Here is a 19,601-nt window from a genome sequence, read left to right on the forward strand (position 1 = left end):
GAACCAAAATTTAGAATCAAAACTGGAACAGTAAAAACCACAAGAACCACAGGATTAAACTGTTTTGTTGCTTTTGGATGCCACCAGCTGGCCTTGGTTGTTTGGGCCTTCCAGACGGACTACCGGTGTTCCTCAACTGGTACTTAGCTCAAAAACTTGTGTTGCAAACAAAACCTGGAACAAAGTTAACAAATTGTTCAAAGTGCTATTATGTTCCCTATCCTGAGATTCTTTTAAAATACAATTCCATGGTTCTTGTTATGGTTTGTAGATCTAAAGCCATTCTTTCATCATTGGCACTTTCACATGTGTAAGAAAAGAAAAAACAATGTCCCTGTCATTACCATTAAGTAAATCTGATCAATAAACACTATTTAAACTCTATGTACAATGAGAACATGTTCAGTCTTCTTCCCTTTAAATAGAACAAAGCATTACATTATAAAAATATAAGTAAAATGGGAAGGAATGATTGAACCCTTCATTAAGAGAGGAGAGCTAATATATACGGAGAAACTATTGCACTTCAGTTCCTTTTTATAGAGACACTAAAAGGCTTTACAATCAGAGGAAAAAACAGCCACCCTTTAAATACTTTTCCCAGAAAACACATATACAGTGCAGCTGCTTCCTGACAGGTGTCAGTCATGTTACTACTCCGCTGAACATCCAAAATACAAAATTGAGGGAGTTATGTTTCAAGTCCCAATCAGAGTTGTTGTGTTGTGTCCTCTGCATCTGCACTTGAGCAGGCTGTCTAATTAGGCCTGTTCGGGTTTTTTGGCCACTTTTGTTCCCTACCTTTTAATACATGGTACACACGTGGACAAAATTGTTGGTACCCCTCAGTTAAAGAAGGAAAAACCCACAATTCTCACTGAAATCACTTGAAACTCACAAAAGTAACAATAAATAAAAATGTATTGAAAATTAAATAATCAAAATCAGCCATTACTTTTGAATTGTTGATTAACATAATTATTAAAAAAAACAAACTAATGAAACAGGCCTGGACAAAAATGATGGTACCTCTATAAAAGATTGAAAACTATTTGACCAGAGTGACATGATTAACTCAGGTGTGTCATTTAATTGACATCACAGGTGTTTCCAAACTCATAATCAGTCAGTCTGCCTATTTAAAGGGAGACAAGTAGTCACCCTGCTGTTTGGTGAAAAGGTGTGTACCACACTGAACATGGACAACAGAAAGCGAAGGAGAGAATTGTCCCAGGACATCCGAAAAAAAATGATAGACAAACATCTTAAAGGTAAAGGCTATAAGACCATCTCTAAACAGCTTGAAGTTCCTGTGACAACAGTGGCTCATATTATTCAGAAGTTCAAGACCCACGGGACAGTAGCCAACCTCCCTGGACGTGGCCGCAAGAGGAAAATTGATGACAAATTGAAGAGACGGATCGTTGGAATTGTATCCAAAGAGCCCAGAGCAACCTCCAAAGAAATTAAAGGTGAACTCCAAGGCCAAGGTACATCAGTGTCAGATCGCACCATTCGTCGTTGTTTGAGCCAAAGTGGACTCCATGGGAGACGACCAAGGAGGACACCACTGCTAAAAAAAACTCATAAAAAAGCCAGACTGGAATTTGCAAAAATGCATGTTGACAAGCCACAAAGCTTCTGGGAGAATGTCCTTTGGACAGATGAGACCAAACTGGAGCTTTTTGGTAAGGCACATCAACTCTATGTTCATAGACTCAAAAACCAAGCATACGAAGAAAAGAACACTGTCCCTACGGTGAAACATGGAGGAGGCTCAGTAATGTTTTGGGGCTGCTTTGCTGCATCTGGCACAGGGTGTCTTGAAAGTGTGCAAGGTACGATGAAATCTGAAGACTATCAAGGCATTCTGGAGAGAAATGTGCTGCCTAGTGTCAGAAAGCTTGGTCTCAGTCGCAGGTCATGGGTCTTCCAACAGGACAACGATCCAAAACACACAGCCAAAAACACCCAAGAATGGCTGAGAGAAAAGCGTTGGACTATTCTAAAGTGGCCTTCTATGAGCCCAGATCTGAATCCCATTGAACATATGTGGAAGGAGCTGAAACATGCCATTTGGAGAAGACACCCATCAAACCTGAGACAACTGGAGCTGTTTGCTCATGAGGAGTGGGCCAAAATACCTGTTGACAGCTGCAGAACGCTCATTGACAAATACAGAAATCGTTTAATTGCAGTGATTGCCTCAAAAGGTTGTGCAACAAAATATTAAGTTATGGGTACCATCATTTTTGTCCAGCCCTATTTCATTAGTTTGTTTTTTTAAATAATTATGTTAATCAACAATTCAAAAGTGATGGCTGATTTTGATTATTTAATTTTCAATAAATTTTTTATTTATTGTTACTTTTGTGAGTTTCAAGTGATTTCAGTGAGAATTGTGGGTTTTTCCTTCTTTAACTGAGGGGTACCAACAATTTTGTCCACGTGTGTATGCCTGAAATTGGCCCAAAATGTCATACCTTCAGATTTCTAGGCTCCAATGTGCCCTTGGTAGGTTTTTACAGTGTACAAGTTAATTAATAAATTACCAATGTATTCCAAATCAGGGTAGAGGGTTCAAGATGATACAGTTGTAGGTGAGACTTCCTGAAGCTACGAGAGGACGTGTCCTCCTAAGAGTAAATTAGTTTTGAGTAATGTTTATTATCTCATCTTCCTATTAAGCATTTGCACAATCGTATCTGCCCTGTGCTCTATACATCTGTATTCATTTACCAATATGCAGTCCTTTACAAGACCAACCAAGCAGACAGTAGAAGACAAACAGATGATGTCAGGGCATATTTAACTAGAAAAGATAGACCCCATTTCCACATTGTATTTCCATTAGATCTGTGTCAGAATATCATACACAATGTGCAAAGTTTACCTAAAGGGTTGGAATTTCTCCTGCCACCTCTTCTGTTCTCAGTTTGGGAAATTCTAAAACTTTTAAATTTTAAGAGACTTTTCCATGTGCTATCATTCTGGTAAGCAGAGTTGTGGAAGTGAAAACAGAAATTTGAAGCAGAAAGACAGCTGACTAACTATTTACATCAATTGCGTGGTGAGAATTGACCGCAGTGCAAGGAGAACTAAGTTTAAGTTCGTAATCCAATCTGTTAATGCAAAGGCCTCATAGTTATTATACTGGTACAGATCATAGGGTTGTACCAGGTGAAAATGGGGTCCATCCAAATGGTGGTTCAAACATCAAGGAACGATGAAACAAGTTCAACGTGAACTTTCAGTCACTATCACAATTTTTACAGCATGATTCAGAATTTTCAATCATTAAGAATTTTTTTTTGCTCCAAACTGTCAAATTTTACAAAAGACCACTGTGATGTTAAAGGAAATTTCTAGTTTGGAAGTTTTATTCTTTTGGATTTTTCTAGTAAGTGATCCAAGCTAATTGTTGAGATCATATGCCACTGTGGAATCCATGAAACACACTGAATAGGTCAAGGAGCATGCAGTCAGGTGATCAGATAGATTGAAAACACTCCAGCAGTTTGCCCTGATGAACCAAAAAAAATTATTTGGAGATTAAACCTATAGGTAGCATATATTGCAGTAATTCCTCAATGCAAAGGACAATTTACATTGAGCAAATCAAAGTGGGAAATGTGTAGATGTTTACAATAATCTGGTTTATCTTTTTTACTGTTTGCCTTCTTTTTTATCTTTGACAAAAAGGACACAAGCATTTTGGTTTGCTTTCAACCTATTTGACTGTCTGATTGCTACTGATGGACATATTTTTCATGTCACCTCGTTTCCACATCTCACCTTTCAATTGTACAACACTATGACAATCAATTAATCACCAGTGCTACAAAACGGCAACTCAACATATAGTAAACTGGAACTATCCTTTGACAGTGATTGGACAGGTAGAATTTCTCCTGACTGTAGAAATGGGATCCTTCAACTAAGTTAAAACACGGTGATCACAGCTGTTAGAGGCACTTGCATCAATCCAGGCCACAGATAACTATTTGTGGTGTGCCATCCATCTCCTAAAACACGCAGTACAGACTTCTGTTATCCTGTATGCTAAACAAGTTTCAAGGCACAGACGTGTGTCGTGCCAGGTCCCAGAGTCGAGAGGAGAGCAGTACTGACCAAACTCACCTGTTCCCATATTAGAATTAAGGAAAAATAATATTTCAGCAGTGGAAAAATACACTATGAATAATGCATACACTCTTCTACACACCCACAACCACACATGAGCTGCAGCAGGTGGCATTTCAGTCTGTATTGTCACACTCTAGCCACTCACTGGTCCACTTCCAAATAGTCCTCTCATCAGGGACAGAAAATCTTAACTCAGATCATTCTGTTAGGTTTCCACACAAGTATTGTGTAACTAGGGAGTGATCTCCAAAATTTCTGCAAGGTGTCCAATGCCCATTTAGTGTTCATGTGCTGAGGAGATGGCATCAAAACTGGTGTGTTTGCCAAAAGGCTAGTGTGTGTGTGTGTGTGTGTGTGTGTGTGTGTGTGTGTGTGTGTGTGTGTGTGTGTGTGTGTGTGTGTGTGTGTGTGTGTGTGTGTGTGTGTGTGTGTGTGTGTGTGTGTGTGTGAGAGAGAGAGAGAGAGAGAGCAAGAGAGAGAGCAAGCGAGCAAGCAAATAGTACTCATATATTTGAGAGACATTTGTTGTTTGTAGATTGGCAAAATAATGGATAAGGACATGGAAATGGAAACCGACACAAGTAGCTGCTGAAATAGTTTTCGGATTGTGGACAGATGAAGCGCAGGCAGCTGTGTGTCGGACATACAGTCTGACAAATCTGCAAGCATTACTCAGCATGGAAGCTGTTTTAATTTCCAGGAGACACCGTTAGTGTTAAAGAGAACATTATTTACTTTTGTCATGTTAAAGGAGAAATCAAGCTGCAAGCTTCAAGTTTGTCTTCTAAAGATTCATGGGAATCTTAAACTGTCAACAAAACTAAGTACTACAGTAAGCTAAGTAAAAAGGTCACTGTTGCTATCAGAAAAAGGCTGGACATTTGATTTGTTTGGTCATTTGCAGGATATGTCAGACTTTATTAAATTTATGGAAATTTTAGTGATGGGTCTTTTTCAAATCACTTTGGTGCAAATGTAGGTTTTATATTAAAAAAATCTTAATATTGGGTGTAAAATCTCCATTTTACATTTTTGTATAATTTGTATAAATAGCTGCTATCAGATGTTCTAGATATTATCGCTCTTTTTTTGAATTTTGTGGTTCCTGAAAATAAAGCTCAAAGTGAAACAGAGCCTGACATTTTATTTTTCTACAGATGCAGAACAAATATTTCTTTAGTAAAAAGCAATGAGGTATGAAGTGTTTCTTTTTATTAAGTTCAGGTATCTGAGTGTTTTTAGGCAAGTGACTTCCAATTCCAAAAACTCTTTGCCCCTCTCTTCATCACACAGTAGATGAGGAGTGGGAATGTTTGTGCGTGGAGTGAATGAGTGTTTGTGTAGTCTTTAGCTGTCTACCACCTGGTGTGGCAGAGTGACAGAGGAGCTGTTGATAAATGAACCTTGTTTGTCTCTTCCTTTCAGAAAATAAGTGAGCAGCTCCCCTTTCCCTTTCACAAATATGGGTCCCCTCCTCACAAAGCGGAAGCTGTACTCCTTTAGGATGTTGTAGCAGTCCTCCACCACCTGGGACAAACACATGAAGCAGATTACATCCCAGTGCTTACAGACAGTTAATCAGAAAACAATGGGGCACATTTACTTTACGTTATATATGCAAAATTGCATTTGTGATTGTTGAAAAAATGAAATAAAGCAGCACACAGAAGTTGACAAACAACTGAAGTAATTCTACTAAAGTGCTCACTCAGCGCAGAGCAAAATACTGTGTTTGACATCAAAAGATGTTACTACCTCACTGATACATGAAGTAGTCTCTGTCTGTGTGCCTATCTGTTCTTCACAGATCTTAGCAATCATATGTCCAACCTACAACAAAGTTAGCAGGATGTTGCTACAAGTGCATTGTTGAGTTGAAGTTGTCTGCATGAGTGTTGGGCCATTTTGGGGTATTTTTGTTGTGTGTGTGACCTGGCTTTTAGATGGCAGTGGGCAGAGCCAAAGTTTTCCAAAGGCACAACTGCTCAAACAAAATAAGGGAACACTTAATCCTCACAGCATAACATAAATTCAGGCAAACTTCTGGGATATCAATATGTTCAATTAGGAAGTGTAAGTGATTGTAACCCCCCACCCCTCACCTCCCTCCACTGTGGGTTCATAGCTCTGTTTTCCACTGCCCAATCGTTGATCTACACTGTGTAAGTTACTGAGAACAAAGTGACAGAAGAATGAAGTTTTCCCTTAAGTTTTTTGAGCAGTGTAGAATATTGTCATAGATTAAGGCTAAGAAGTTTTTACATCTTAAAGACAGAAGAGCTCAACCACAGACAGCAGGCACTGCAGCAACATCATCTGTGGTAAGTGCATGATGTCACAGGATGTCCCATTCTGATAAGAGCCATACAATCTGTTATCAGAATGGGAGGAATTGTCAACAGGCTCATGTAGGATGAACAACACTATGCCTGGAAAGCAAACAGCAGCAAGGGGCACTATTAAGTATCAGCAGTCAAGATGGACAGTTTCCAGCAGCTTTCAGTTTGTACACAAGGCTGCAGAGACACACTAATTTATTAAAAATGTTACCAGATACTTATCAGTTTGCATAACATCTGACGGTTTTAATTAGGACAGGTCAGCCCATTAAAATGCAAAATATGAGATCTGTGATCTCTGTTCATGGTTGACCTCCAGTTTTCATAAATTCTCATGTAAATCTGCATCACATCAGTTTCCTGATAACATCAGCTGAGTGGCCTGTCAACCCTGAACACAAAACAGCCAAATAAAATAGAATGAAATACAGTATAATAGGATTCACATCTGTACAGATGTAATTGTTTTGGTGCTGAAAAATACTAACACAACTAAATCAGTCCAATGTTAATATACAGTGAATCAGAACTATGTATCATCGGGCACCTGTGTAGCTCAACAGGTTAAGCAGGTGAACCATGTATAGGAGCTGGTCTCCGATGCAGCGGCCCGGGATCCATTCCCACTCGCAGCCCTTTGCTGCATGTCCTACCCCTATTCTCCTCCCCCATTTCCTGTCTCTCTCTCTGACTTCGTCTATCTAATAAAAAAGCCAAGAAAAGGCCATAAAAACAATATTTAAAAAAGAACTATGTATCATATACATGTTGTGATCTGTTAACAGAATAAACCTTCCAAAATACACAAATAAAATCAAAACCTCCAATTCGGGTAAAACAAAAAGTTTCTATCAAATGTCCTACTACTGAGACAGCGTCTAAACCATGTGAGAGGAAGGCATTTAAAATCATGTAATAATCCTAAGGCCTTGCTTTAGAGCAACAGTGGTGTCTGGTTCCAAAAGCTGCAGCCCACTCGATGTCACAATGGTATCGTTGCCTACATAATTGCAATGAACTTGATTAATGGAATCCAAGGAAGGTCATCTTGATAGACTTAAAAACAATTGTAGTAGTAGTAGGTAGTAGTAGTTGGTGCAGGCTGATGATGTTTGATGGGTCAAAGATTAAATGTTTGTTACAAAAGAAATGATCCAATGTAGAACTGCACTAAAGCTGTACTGACTGAGTGAACCACAAAACAACACCTCAACAACAAGACATCCATCCATCCATCCTCTATACACCGCTTTATCCTCACTAGGGTCACCGGGGGTGCTGGAGTCTATCCCAGCTGACTCAGGCGAAGGCAGGAGACACCCTGGACAGGTCGCCAGTCTGTCACAGGGCTACATATACAGACAAACAATCACACTCACATTTACACCTACGGACAATTTAGTTACCAATTAACCTCAGCATATTTTTGGACTGTGGGAGGAAGCCGGAGTACCCAGAGAAAACCCACGCATGCACAGGGAGAACATGCAAACTCCATGCAGAAAGATCCCAGAAAGGCTGAACTGGGGATCTTCTAGCTCCAAGGCAACAGTGCTAACCACTACGACACCGTGCAGCCCAACAACAAGACATGTGTCGCTTGAAGCTCGTGTCCGGAGTTTCCCTTTTTTTTCAATTTATGTATCATTTTTTAGCAAAGCTTAAATGTGTTAGTCTAGTTCGATACTATAATATAATGTTAGTATGATGCGATATGAAAATTTATTCCTGAGCTCCGCCTTCCTCTCATAGACCCCCATGTTATTCCAAAAAGCGCCGGTTGCTGCCGACCAATCAAGTTCGAGCCTCCGCTTTGTCATGCTGTCAATCAACGGTTACGCGCACAGCAAGCAAGCCCATGCAGAGGTGGGTGAGCTACGCACTACGCAACCGCGCGCACATTTGTTTTGCTTGTGGAGGAGAGAGCATCAGGGATCAGCAACTTCCAGAAAAGTTACCAATCCCACGGCTTATGAGGCCAAGAGACTGCAGGACGTTTTTTGGCTCGGGGTGCTCGCGTCGCTCCCCGACCACGGCCTCCATAGCCCGCCTGACGGCTTCGTTTAGATGCCCGACCTCTGGAGGAAGATGTTGGGGCGTCTGGGACATACTCTTCGTCAGAGGAGTCATGCAATTCTGAACTCTAGATAGAAATAAATAAACAATGTAACACATATACATGCGTAAATGCACTAAGTTTGATAAACAACGTCATCGAGAGGGATACACGAGTGTAATCACATATTGAAACTTTACTCGTTCGTCCTAGCAGATTCATGTTATTTTGGTATTAGGACAAGTTAGACTCAATACAGCATTCTAACGTAATTCCTTTATTATTTACTAAATGTACTAAATGTAGAAGAGTGGAAAACAGCAAAACAGGCAAGATGCTGCAGCACTCCGGGCACTCCTGTCAGCCTGTGCGCGTGCACAAATAAAGGGGCGAAATCAGAGGGAGGGACCAACAGTGTTTTGGGAGACGCTGCGATTCAAACTCTGGACACGAGCTTTAAATAACACTGTCACGTTATGACAAATGCACTACTAATTACACATTCACACATCCAGCACACACTGGACAACATTGTCATTCATTTTCAGTTGTGTTTGTGTACACCTGACAACTTTGAGTCCAGTGTTCTCTCTTAGGGTCCTGTCACACTCTAGTGTATAGAGCCAGCGTCTGAGGAACGTATCGAATATTTTTAAAAAAATTGTTTATACGCACAACTTTTCAGCGTATGGGGTCGATTTTCGGTTAATGACCATTAGAGTAACGTGAGCCTAGCGTACCGTCAGCGTATGAGTAGCGTACGCATAGCGTATGTCAGCGTATGTCAGCGTATGTGATGCGATGTGCATTTGAGTTGGACGTATACCGACGTATGAGTAACGTATATCACATAGACTGTATATAAAGATGGACGTAGCATCTGGCTCCAAATTTGAAGCCCAACCGGAAGTGTCAAAAACTTGCAATATCACACGGTCCGCTAGGGTTGGCTCCAAAAAGCTTTTGCTCCATAGACCCCAATTCATTTTTGGAAAAAATAAAATTTGATAGACTGATTTTCTACTGCTCAAGATTTTTTTCCCATTAGTTTTCATGGTCAAAATGAGAGATCAGGTGGCCGATCTTAAAATAAATCAATACTGAATTTTAAATAGTTAAAGTTGGCGGAGCCAGGGGGCGTGGCTATACTTGATAGACAGCAACAGAAGCCTCTGTGGTAAAATGTGGGCGGGATAAGAGAGTTCTCAGCCAATCCTGCCCCTAGTTGCTCTCCGGTCCAGCCTATTTGATGACGCTTTTTACGTCACTGGCTCCAAAAAATCCAAAACGGCGACCAGGAAGTAGCAAAATCCAGGCTTAATTTTCTCGGCGTTGAAACCAAAGGGTGACGTCACGGTTAGTTCACGCCTGGTATATCAGCGTACCTCCAACGTATGAGAAACGTATGCGGAACGTCAGCCTAACGTATGAGGAGCGTACACAGCTGGTGATGTTGGGACCAACCCTGTCCAGCAGTTCATCATACATTTCTGGAGGCATGCGTAGGAAGTTCCTGAAGGCTCTCTGATCTTCATTTCTCAATTCAGCCATAAGCTGGTCATAAAGGCCAAATTGATGCCGCCTTCCAGTCCAAGGTTTCACCCAGATTGCACGTCTCATTCTACGCCTTCTTCTTCTGTGTCTAGCATACTCAACTGCCAACTGTAACAAATCTTGGTGATGTTGCAGCACAGCAACCTCCATCTCTGAACTGCTGGTACAAACTGATACAGATTTGGAAATGTGAGACTTTATATACCCCCCATACACTGGAAATACGCATGTAATACGCATGGGATACGTTGGCTGTACGCTCAGAACACGTTAGGCATAAGTTGAGTACGTTAGACTGTCGTTAGAACTACCATCATGACGTTAGCCATTTGTTAGACACACGTCAGACACACGTTCATTATACGCTCCTCTAACGCGAGGTGTCCTGACCCACTCAATTTCAACGTATGAGAAGCGTACTCGACGTATGAGTAACGTACCTTCAGCGTACTTCTAGCGTGTTCAGCGTATGAGAAACGTATGAGGAGCGTAAAAATCATACGTCGGCATACGCTGAAAATTTCTGTGCATGTTCAAAAAATTTTTTGGCCATCAGCGTACATCAGCGTACACCGACGTACCCCGGCGTAGTAGAAACGTATTCCAGCGTACCCCTAGCATGTTTCAGCGTATGTCAGCGTATTCCCAAAAAGTCCATACATTCCTTAGACGCTGGCTCTATACGCTAGAGTGTGACAGGGCCTTTAGCTGAGATGGCCTCCATTTTTTCCTCAGGGAAATATGTAACTTTTTGCAGCTAAGAGCTCCACTAGGTTCACTGTGCAGCTTCTAAACGTGCTTGTTCATTGCTAAGCGGGTAGTGTACAGTGGCTTTTTAGAGCTTCTTCTTTGAAAACTGCTGAAAGCTGCTGGAATCATTCAAGCAGCAAATCAATCCACCAAAAGAGGCTGAAAGTTAGAATTCTCTGTGGGTATGTCAATATGAGCATTTCCACTCACATTATGCAAGTCAGTTAATGAGTTGCACATATAAAAATAATTGTTAGTGCAGTGCTTGTAGCATTTTTGGTGATATTGAACTTCAATTAGCAGTACAATTAAAATATAATACTATCAATATGATGTATGCCGAACAGAGATTTAAAAAAGTGGTTAGTTTAATTCACTGACCAAAAAAATGGAGTCAATGTCTTCCCAGTGATTACTTATATCAATTACAGTATAAAGAAAGTACCTACTATCATAGTTGTGTCATTCTAAAAACAAAATCACATTATGTTGTCAGAAAAATTTTATTTCTAAAAATGTGTCTTTTTCTGCTAAATTTATGTTAAAACAGTTATGTCATTTACATGTAAAACATGATTTTTCTGCTATTATTGTTCATGCTGACACAAAGTTTCCTTTTGATTTTGTTTCACAGGAATTTCAGTCAAATAACAAATGCGTTTTCACACATGTGCTGCACAGGAACATAATGTAGAGAGGTGACCACTTTTAGTCATTCTATACTGACAGAGGGGAAAAAAAAGGAAAAGAACAAACTGAGCTAAAACATTTAACCTTCAACATTTCAATCATTTGAAATCTACTATCAAGACGTCTTATTCTGAAAGTTGTGTGAGCAGTGTTGGGTAATCCAGAAGCCTATAGGAAAACCTAGTGCTATACCTGGATGTTTCCCATCACCCCTGTGGACTCCATGCGACTTGCCACATTCACAGTGTTGCCCCAAATATCATAGTGGGGTTTGCGGGCTCCAATCACTCCTGCTAGCACCCCTCCCTTATTCAGACCTGGGGAAAAGTGTTGACACAAGCAATAATAATAATAATGATAATGATAACTTTATTTCTAATAGCACCCTTAAGAACAGCGTTCACAAAGTGCTTTGACAGTTAAAACATGCAACACAGAGACAATCAAACAAACTATTGGAGACAAGTCAGAGCAGTCAATTAGAATAGATTGTAAAAATGACAATAAAAATAAATGAATAATTTGCTAGATTAGCACGCAACTCAAACATGAGTACTAGGCAGTTTGAAAATGAAAGAACAAGACTGAGGGTTAAGATTAAAAGTAAAAAAAATAGAGACTTAAAGAAATAGAGAGACGACATCACACATACAACTGCACGTACAACCCATCAGCCCCACATGAAGGGTAGGCACTTACCGATGCGTAACATAAAGTTATTGAATGACTGATAGTTAATGTTCATGAGTGTGACTTTCATGGCCAGAGCAAAGTCTGCTAGGTCTGCCAGGTGCTGCCAGCGCTCTTTGTCAGACTGCTCCTCTTTCTGTCAGACAAAAACAAATATGACTGAGAAAAACACAGCATTTCAGCACAGTGAGCATGACTGTTTGTGAAATGAAAAGTCTATACTGCATTTAGATATATGCTACATCTAGCATGGAAAACAACCCCTCTGAGCAGTTGGGAAGATAACTCCTGTTGTGTGGATTCCTAAGTTTATCTGCATATCCAGTTTTGACTTAATGTCTTTGAATGTTTAACAAAGGTATCCTATTATGAAAACAATTCGGTGTCCAGTTACAGTTACAGCCTCAACAGCTCAAATCCTGAATCCCACCTATTTCACTAGACTGCACGAATATCCTGAAGAAATATCTTGAAAGCAAAACCAGACTCCACAGAGTCAGTCATAATCTCCTAAGCTGCTTTTAATGTAAACTTATTGACAGCACCGCAGTTGTTTTCCGAGGAGTTGAGAGTAAATTGTCATGGTAGCTGAATCAACCAGAGAGGCACACTGAAGCCTGGAGAAGTCATATGACCGTGCTGACCTTCATGCAGGAGTAGCCATTGCTGACGTCTGGGGTGACACCTGATGCTGCCATGTAGGTGCTGCCAATGGTCTTGATTTTTGTGATGCAGCGGAACTGAGGCTCATCCAATAACTGGCATGGATACAGGTGAAAGGGTACATTTACACTTATTGATGGTGTAATAACAGAATCTCAAACTCCCACCACTTCAGTCAGCAGAAAACTAACAGACAGGACAATGCATTTTAGCTAAAGGTAAAGATGGTAACACATTAAAGGGGACATGTAATGCTTTTTCAGATTTTTTCTCCTGTTTATATATTCTTGTGTTGCAAAATATCTGTTATATGTAGTCAAGGTTCCAAAATGTGAAGTGTAAATCTGAGAACATGTTCCCTGCAAGTCAAAAGCCAAGGTTTGCAACCCTGGCAAGATGGCATATTTGGCTGATATCCTTTTATATGAAAAACAAGTTGTTTACCGTGTTGACATGTGCATATGGTGTTTTGTATGTGCTGGAAGACATTGGCTACGTTTATATGCAGTCAAAAACCCTTTCTTAACTGGAATATTAGCAATAACCCGGTTGCGTACGGCCATGTAAACACCCGCAAAAACCCGAATATGCTCATATTCGGTTTCTTAAAACCCAAATAAGACCCCTGGGTTACTCCTTTTCTAACCTGAATATCTCGTCATATAAACGCGCATCGGAATATCCCCATAGAAAGAAACATTAGTTTGCGTTCTGCGCATGTTTCATCCGAAAGGAATCTTGGTCTTTTGAGTACAGCAACTACTTGTATGCCGCGTCTGGCGTACGACCCACCGGAAATACACAAGGAGAGGTAAACAGACATGGCGAAACCCACACGCGGCACCACAGCATCACACAGCATCAGCACAGCGTCACACAACAGGAGTAACTCTGTCTGTTTAGCCATGTAAACGGGTTATTCCAAATGTTTCAGAAACCGGAATATTGACCTTAACCCGAAAATTGATGGCATATAAACATAGTCACTGTGAGCAAAATAGGCTTTTCATGCCATACAAATGCCATAGCATTTCTATCTTGAAAAGGCAATCGTGGTTTACTAATCAGAAGGTTAGAGGTTCAAGCCCCAGTGCCACCAAGCTGCAAATGGTTTGGCATTGTCATGGCTGACTATGTCAACTGGACTGAAAAATATAAGGATGTATTTAGGAAGCTGACATTTTGAAAAAAGAACACAGAAAGAAGTGAAATCTGACAGTGTTCGTAGCCTCCGCAGTCAGCAGAAGAGATACAGTTTCCAGAAGCTATGTCGAGCAGAATAGGCTCATTGGGAGGAGGGCCTTAAAGAAAGTGGAGCTCCAATCTCATCTTTCAGACAGGCTGAACTGAGGGCTGTACAAAACGTCAGTATAAAATAAATCACAGCTAATAAAATGAAATCATGAAAACAAATTCCAAGACAGCTCCTGAACAAAATAAAAATATAGACGTGGAAATCTTCATAATATGTTGCCATTCCTTTAGAGTGTTTTTGCATTTAGGCACTCACTACAAGTGGCATCTTTGTTTTTTTTTTAAGCTCTTATGCTGTTTGTTCCTAGTGTGCTGGCTGCTACTACAACACATGACCAAAATGAGAAAAACAGCTTACACTGTCAAAGTCTGAGATGATCTCATTGAGAAACCGTAAGCATTCAATACCACCATTATTGATGCTCTCTTCTGTGTAAAAGTCAGAGAAGTTGGGGATTGAAGCAAACATGACTCCAATCTCATCGTAAGACTGGCTGTACAATTCCTAGAACAGAACAAATCATTAAAGTGGATAGCAAGACAAAAGTTAATGTTTATGAAATATTCCTTAAATAATAAAACAAAATCCAATATAATCTACAAGCTAAGATAACAACAATAGTGCAGATACACGTTATGTTTTCTCATTTTCTGACTTTCTTGACTATGCTAACTGTGTAACTTAAGTGCTCAAACTGACGAGCAAGAAGAGATGCCATTACATTTTTGTGATGAGTGATACATTTTTTATACATGGAAAGGAGTGAGGACTGACGTGGATGTGAACGTCTTACTTCGTCTCTTTTCTTGGAACCCAGGAAATGTCGAGCCACATGTTCCGGCAGCATGTTGGTCACCAGTGCTTCGTTCCAGCGCCTCATCTCATACACTTTCTCCTTCTGCTCATGGACCTCAATCTTCCACAGGAAAAGGATGCGTGCGAGTTTCTCTACCTTCAAGACATTAACACTGATGGTAGCATTTGATCACTTTATGGATTTGAAAGCAGATATGGCAAATAAACCACAGGTAAATTCACTTATTTGACTTGAAATGATTATGCTTTAATCTGAGCTAATAACTCATTAACATGTGCACATGATGATTTTTTCCATGCTGGAAGATGACATGAGCAAAATAAGCAGTCAATGCCACAGTGGAGCATTTCTACCTTCAAGCCCCTCTGCCACCAAGCTGCCACTAGTCTACTCCAGGAGTGCCTTACAACTTCCTTACAATCTGGGATGAGCAAAAAAAATAAACAAAAATTCAAGCTAATGTAATATACTTGTGGATTTAAAAAAAGTAGAATATAGTACAATATTACAATATTTAGTATCATGGGTTTAAAAAAATGAATTAGAACACAGTAAAGTCCAAATTCTGTCAAGTATAAATGAACACATTTATACACTTAATACTGTGAGGCACTGTCACCATAAAATAGTACATCAGTACAGCTTAGCATGGAGGCAATCAGTCTGTGCCACTGCTGACAGGTTCCTTTGATAGCTGCCTTTGGCTTGTCTATATTTATGGGTCGGGTGTTTTTCATTTTTCTCCATATGAGGTTCTATGGAATTCAGGTCAGGTGAGTGGACTGGCCACTCTAGCACAGTATTATCATGGTCAGCAAACCATTTGGTAGCTTTGGCATTCTACAAAGGTGTCAAGTTCTACTAGAAAAGGATATCGGCATATCTATAAAGCTTGTCAGCAGATGGAAGCACAAAGTGCTCTAAAATCCGGCAGACAGTTACATTGACTTTGGACTTGATAAAACACACTTTAAATCCTTGATGTGCAGGTGAAACAAAATTTTCATTTCAGATTTTTTCCTGAAAACATCTGTGATTGGTGGCTCTGGATGCACTGACACCAGCCTCAGTTCAAATTTTGTTAAGCTCTCCTAGGTTCTTGAATTGACTTTTCTTGACAGTCCTCAAGACTGCAGTCATTCTTGTTCCTTGTGCATATATTTCCCTTCCAGTCAGCCTTCCATTTTTACAGTATGCGTTAGTACAGAACTCTGTCCATAGCTAGCCTTTTCAGCAATGACGTTCTGTGGTCTCCTTATAGAGAGTGCCGATAAACTTCTTCTGGACAACTTTCAAGTCAACAGTCTTCCACATGATTGCGGTTGTGTGTACTGAACTAGACCAGGAGATAACTCATATTTATACTATTTGAATAGTAATTTACTCAAACTCAAAGAAAATATTGTAATATTTTAACACTTTTTTTTTTTTTTATCTTTGAGCTTTAGGCTAGAAAATAGAAAATTACTCGAAACAGTTTACTTTTTGTGAAATAACTTATAAATCAACTGATGAACATATTTGTTCGATGATAATCTAATTGTTTGAGATGCACTAGTATTTGCTACCAGTTATTAATAAATTAAGACAACAAAAAAACTTATTAACTATGCATGTAGAACTCCACAATTAGTTTTTTACATTGCAGCAGACACTCATATTCTGATGAAAAGGTGTGTATTTATTTACTTTTTTTCCATTTCTAAGCAACGTTACATAGTGTCTCCTATTTATCTTGTGGGACTAGTTGGAAACTGCTGCTTCCAGCACAGCAGGGTTGGTATTCTCGCAATTCAGTACATGAAGGCTATGATTTTTTGAGTTGGCCTTTAAAGGGACAGAGTTCTGGCATATTTTCATAAATAGCAAATAAAGTGGTAGAATAGATTGTTTTTAAAGACAAATTGTATAAGGGTAATAAATAATGGTCCAGAACATAGACAGTTTGGGGCAAGACCAAAATATTTTGATATTATCTGCAGGTTGGCTGTCACATTGATGGTAAGAGAGGTCTGTATTCAGACATTTACCTGTCTTATGTTGGTTAGGTGGGCTCTTAAGACAATATTCAACAGTATCAAGCCATGACAAGCACATGGAAAGGAGTTATTAGTTTAAAGGAAGCCTCCCATCAGATTTATTTTCTTATTCAGGTGAGTTCCATCTGTTCTTAAATTCTTCTGGTGAAGGTAGAGAAATATCAGACAAAGTATCAAGTAAGTCCCCTTTGCTGTCAGGATATAGCAAAATAGTCTGCTTGGTTCTCTTTTAGTAAATCTGGAAATGAAGCAATGCTTTTCTGAGCAAAATGTCTTATCTGAAGGTATCTGAATAAGTTAGATTTTAGTATATCAAATGGCTGGCATGGTGGCAAATTTACTCTCTACAAAAAATACTACAAACACACAACAAACAACAAAGCCCAGTGGAAAGTTGGAATTTCCCCAAATTAGGGAGTATAAGGACACCATATTTAAACCAAAATGCTTCTTAAATTACCCTCAGATCTTGCTTGACAAATAAAACAGGGTGTTGAGCAGTATGCATTTTTGAGGTGGGACTGCACACGTAATAAAAAAAATAGAAAAATGTGCATACCTATTTGCACCCATGACTCACCTTGGCTTGCTACAGCCATGAGTCCAGTGCAGAAGTTTCACTATATTGCACACCCAGTAATACTAAATAAAATTTGATAGAACATGGACAGTCAGGGTGTTATAGCTTTGAAGAGAAACCTCTCATTTTGTGTGATTTCCATTCTCAGCTTAAGGGGGTTATGATTTTATGCAGTAATCAGAAAGATTTCCTGATCAAAATAGAAAAGATTTTGCAAAACAAATACAATTAAGTAATACAGTCATTTTAATAATGTTAATTTTATAACTGGAAAGTTTTCAGCATTGACCCAAGCAGTAGAAGATGTGTCGAGTTGAGGATGTGATGAATGGAGTTCTAAGGGTTTGAAGCAATGTGGAATAATGTACATTGACCTGAACTGATGCAAGTGGGTGGATAATGTCTCTCACTGTGCTTCTCTGGATTCCCAGAGCCTGAGCAATGACTTTGTAAGCCCTTCCAGACTGATAAATGTTAATGGCTTTGTTTTGTGTCTGTTCTTGAATCTTTTTCGAATATGGCAATTACATGTGGGAGTGGCTGATGAAATTGAATCTAACTGCCAAATGAATTCGTCACTTGGTAGATTGGTAGCAGATGGGACAATTATTTGGACAACAATCTTCCTTCAGTAAATGAAATCATCATTTAAAAACTGCATTTCGTGCTTTTTTGGGTCATCTTTGCCTTATATTCTAATTAGTCTGATGATCTGAAACCTTTGAGTGTGACAAATATGAAAAATACTTCTACACAACACTGTAATTCTTCCTTACCAGTAAGCTTTGATGCAGCTAGATGGAGAGGCACTATTCTGCTGTTTATCTAAAAGTTTCATTTTGAGGATATTTAAATGTTAGCAATTTTTTGGGCTATTTTTTGCCTCAGAATTTTCATGCAGGCCTCTGTCAGATACATCTGCTCTTACTACCAAGACTGTATATCACATGCTTTAGACCATAATATCTTGTCTTATAATACAATGACTCTTGAACATCTCCACTAATACTTCTTCCTTTTCAATTTTTAGCATTATTTTATATTTACTATATTACTTCATGTTATTTTACCTGACCAAAATCTGGCTCAGGAATTTTGTTTGGGTGTGATGAAGCTCTATCTTTTCTTAAATTCTACATTTGTACTAGCTTAATAAGTAATATGTATAGCAGCTAAATAAGACAACCAGTTGCTGTAAACTGACTTCATATTGTTTCTTGACACTTTTAACTTTTTTTTTTTTACACAAGCTTATTTTAAATCTGTTTCTTTCTGGTCACAGAGACAAACAGTGAGAAAAAGGGAACACTACATCACCTGGACATTTCTTCAGATGTGTGCCAGTCTTTGGCTTACATCAGTAGAGCTAACTTTAAGGCACCTATTTTGTAAATGTTTTGACGGTGTATGTATGTTACTAACACTAGTACTAATATGACTAGCAATATTACAGGTGAAATATTTGGAAGATGTTTTTTATAATGAAATTTGAAACATCAGTTTTTTTCCACATAGCAAAAAAAACAGGAGATCTGTGTGCAGTGTGAGTTAGAGCGAGAAAAGTTGAGGTCTTTTAGTCGGGTGTTTTTTGTATAAAGGCATGCTTTGTTGTTCGAGCTTACAGCTGTTTAAGCATCTTTTTATCACAATGCATTACGATGCACTGTTAACAGGTGTACTTCTAATTGTTTTGGGTCCTCTAATGACCCTGCCGATCTTGTCATCTTTCTCCATTTTGTTAGGTATAGTAAACATATCAGACATTAACTTACATGTCTTGAGAAATAATAGAAGCTGCCCATCATAATGAAGATCATAATTGTCATTGTGAACTTGGAGGGCACCAGATATGACCTGCAAAGAAGAAAACTGACATATTAGCAACTTCTGCTGCAAAGGTAGTATTTGAAAAACTACAACACTTCATTTGTATGTTAAAGGACAATTCCAGTGTATTTAAGCTTTGGTATATTGTGTTTACTTTCAGTCGGACTGAAAACAAACATTTAAAATGATTTATGT

The 19,601-nt window shown here is 39.1% G+C and overlaps 1 protein-coding gene across 3 annotated transcripts in view; it reads right to left on the reverse strand.

Annotated features, from left to right (window-relative positions):
• Positions 1 to 2,515: 2,515 nt before the first annotated feature.
• Positions 2,516 to 19,601, reverse strand: part of adcy3a (adenylate cyclase 3a) — a 54,967-nt gene continuing 37,881 nt past the window's right edge. For all 3 annotated transcript variants that reach the window (XM_051957236.1, XM_022211411.2, XM_022211410.2), the window contains exons 15-21: positions 19,352 to 19,433; positions 14,937 to 15,095; positions 14,501 to 14,647; positions 12,870 to 12,983; positions 12,235 to 12,361; positions 11,728 to 11,852; positions 2,516 to 5,673 (exon numbers count right to left, since the gene is read on the reverse strand). In XM_051957236.1, the coding sequence (XP_051813196.1) occupies positions 5,494 to 5,673; positions 11,728 to 11,852; positions 12,235 to 12,361; positions 12,870 to 12,983; positions 14,501 to 14,647; positions 14,937 to 15,095; positions 19,352 to 19,433 (934 nt within the window). In that variant the 3' untranslated portion in view covers positions 2,516 to 5,493. The remainder of the gene's footprint in view (positions 5,674 to 11,727; positions 11,853 to 12,234; positions 12,362 to 12,869; positions 12,984 to 14,500; positions 14,648 to 14,936; positions 15,096 to 19,351; positions 19,434 to 19,601) is intronic.

The sequence above is a fragment of the Acanthochromis polyacanthus genome, chromosome 12 (genome assembly GCF_021347895.1).
Source record: "Acanthochromis polyacanthus isolate Apoly-LR-REF ecotype Palm Island chromosome 12, KAUST_Apoly_ChrSc, whole genome shotgun sequence".
NCBI lineage: Eukaryota > Metazoa > Chordata > Actinopteri > Pomacentridae > Acanthochromis > Acanthochromis polyacanthus.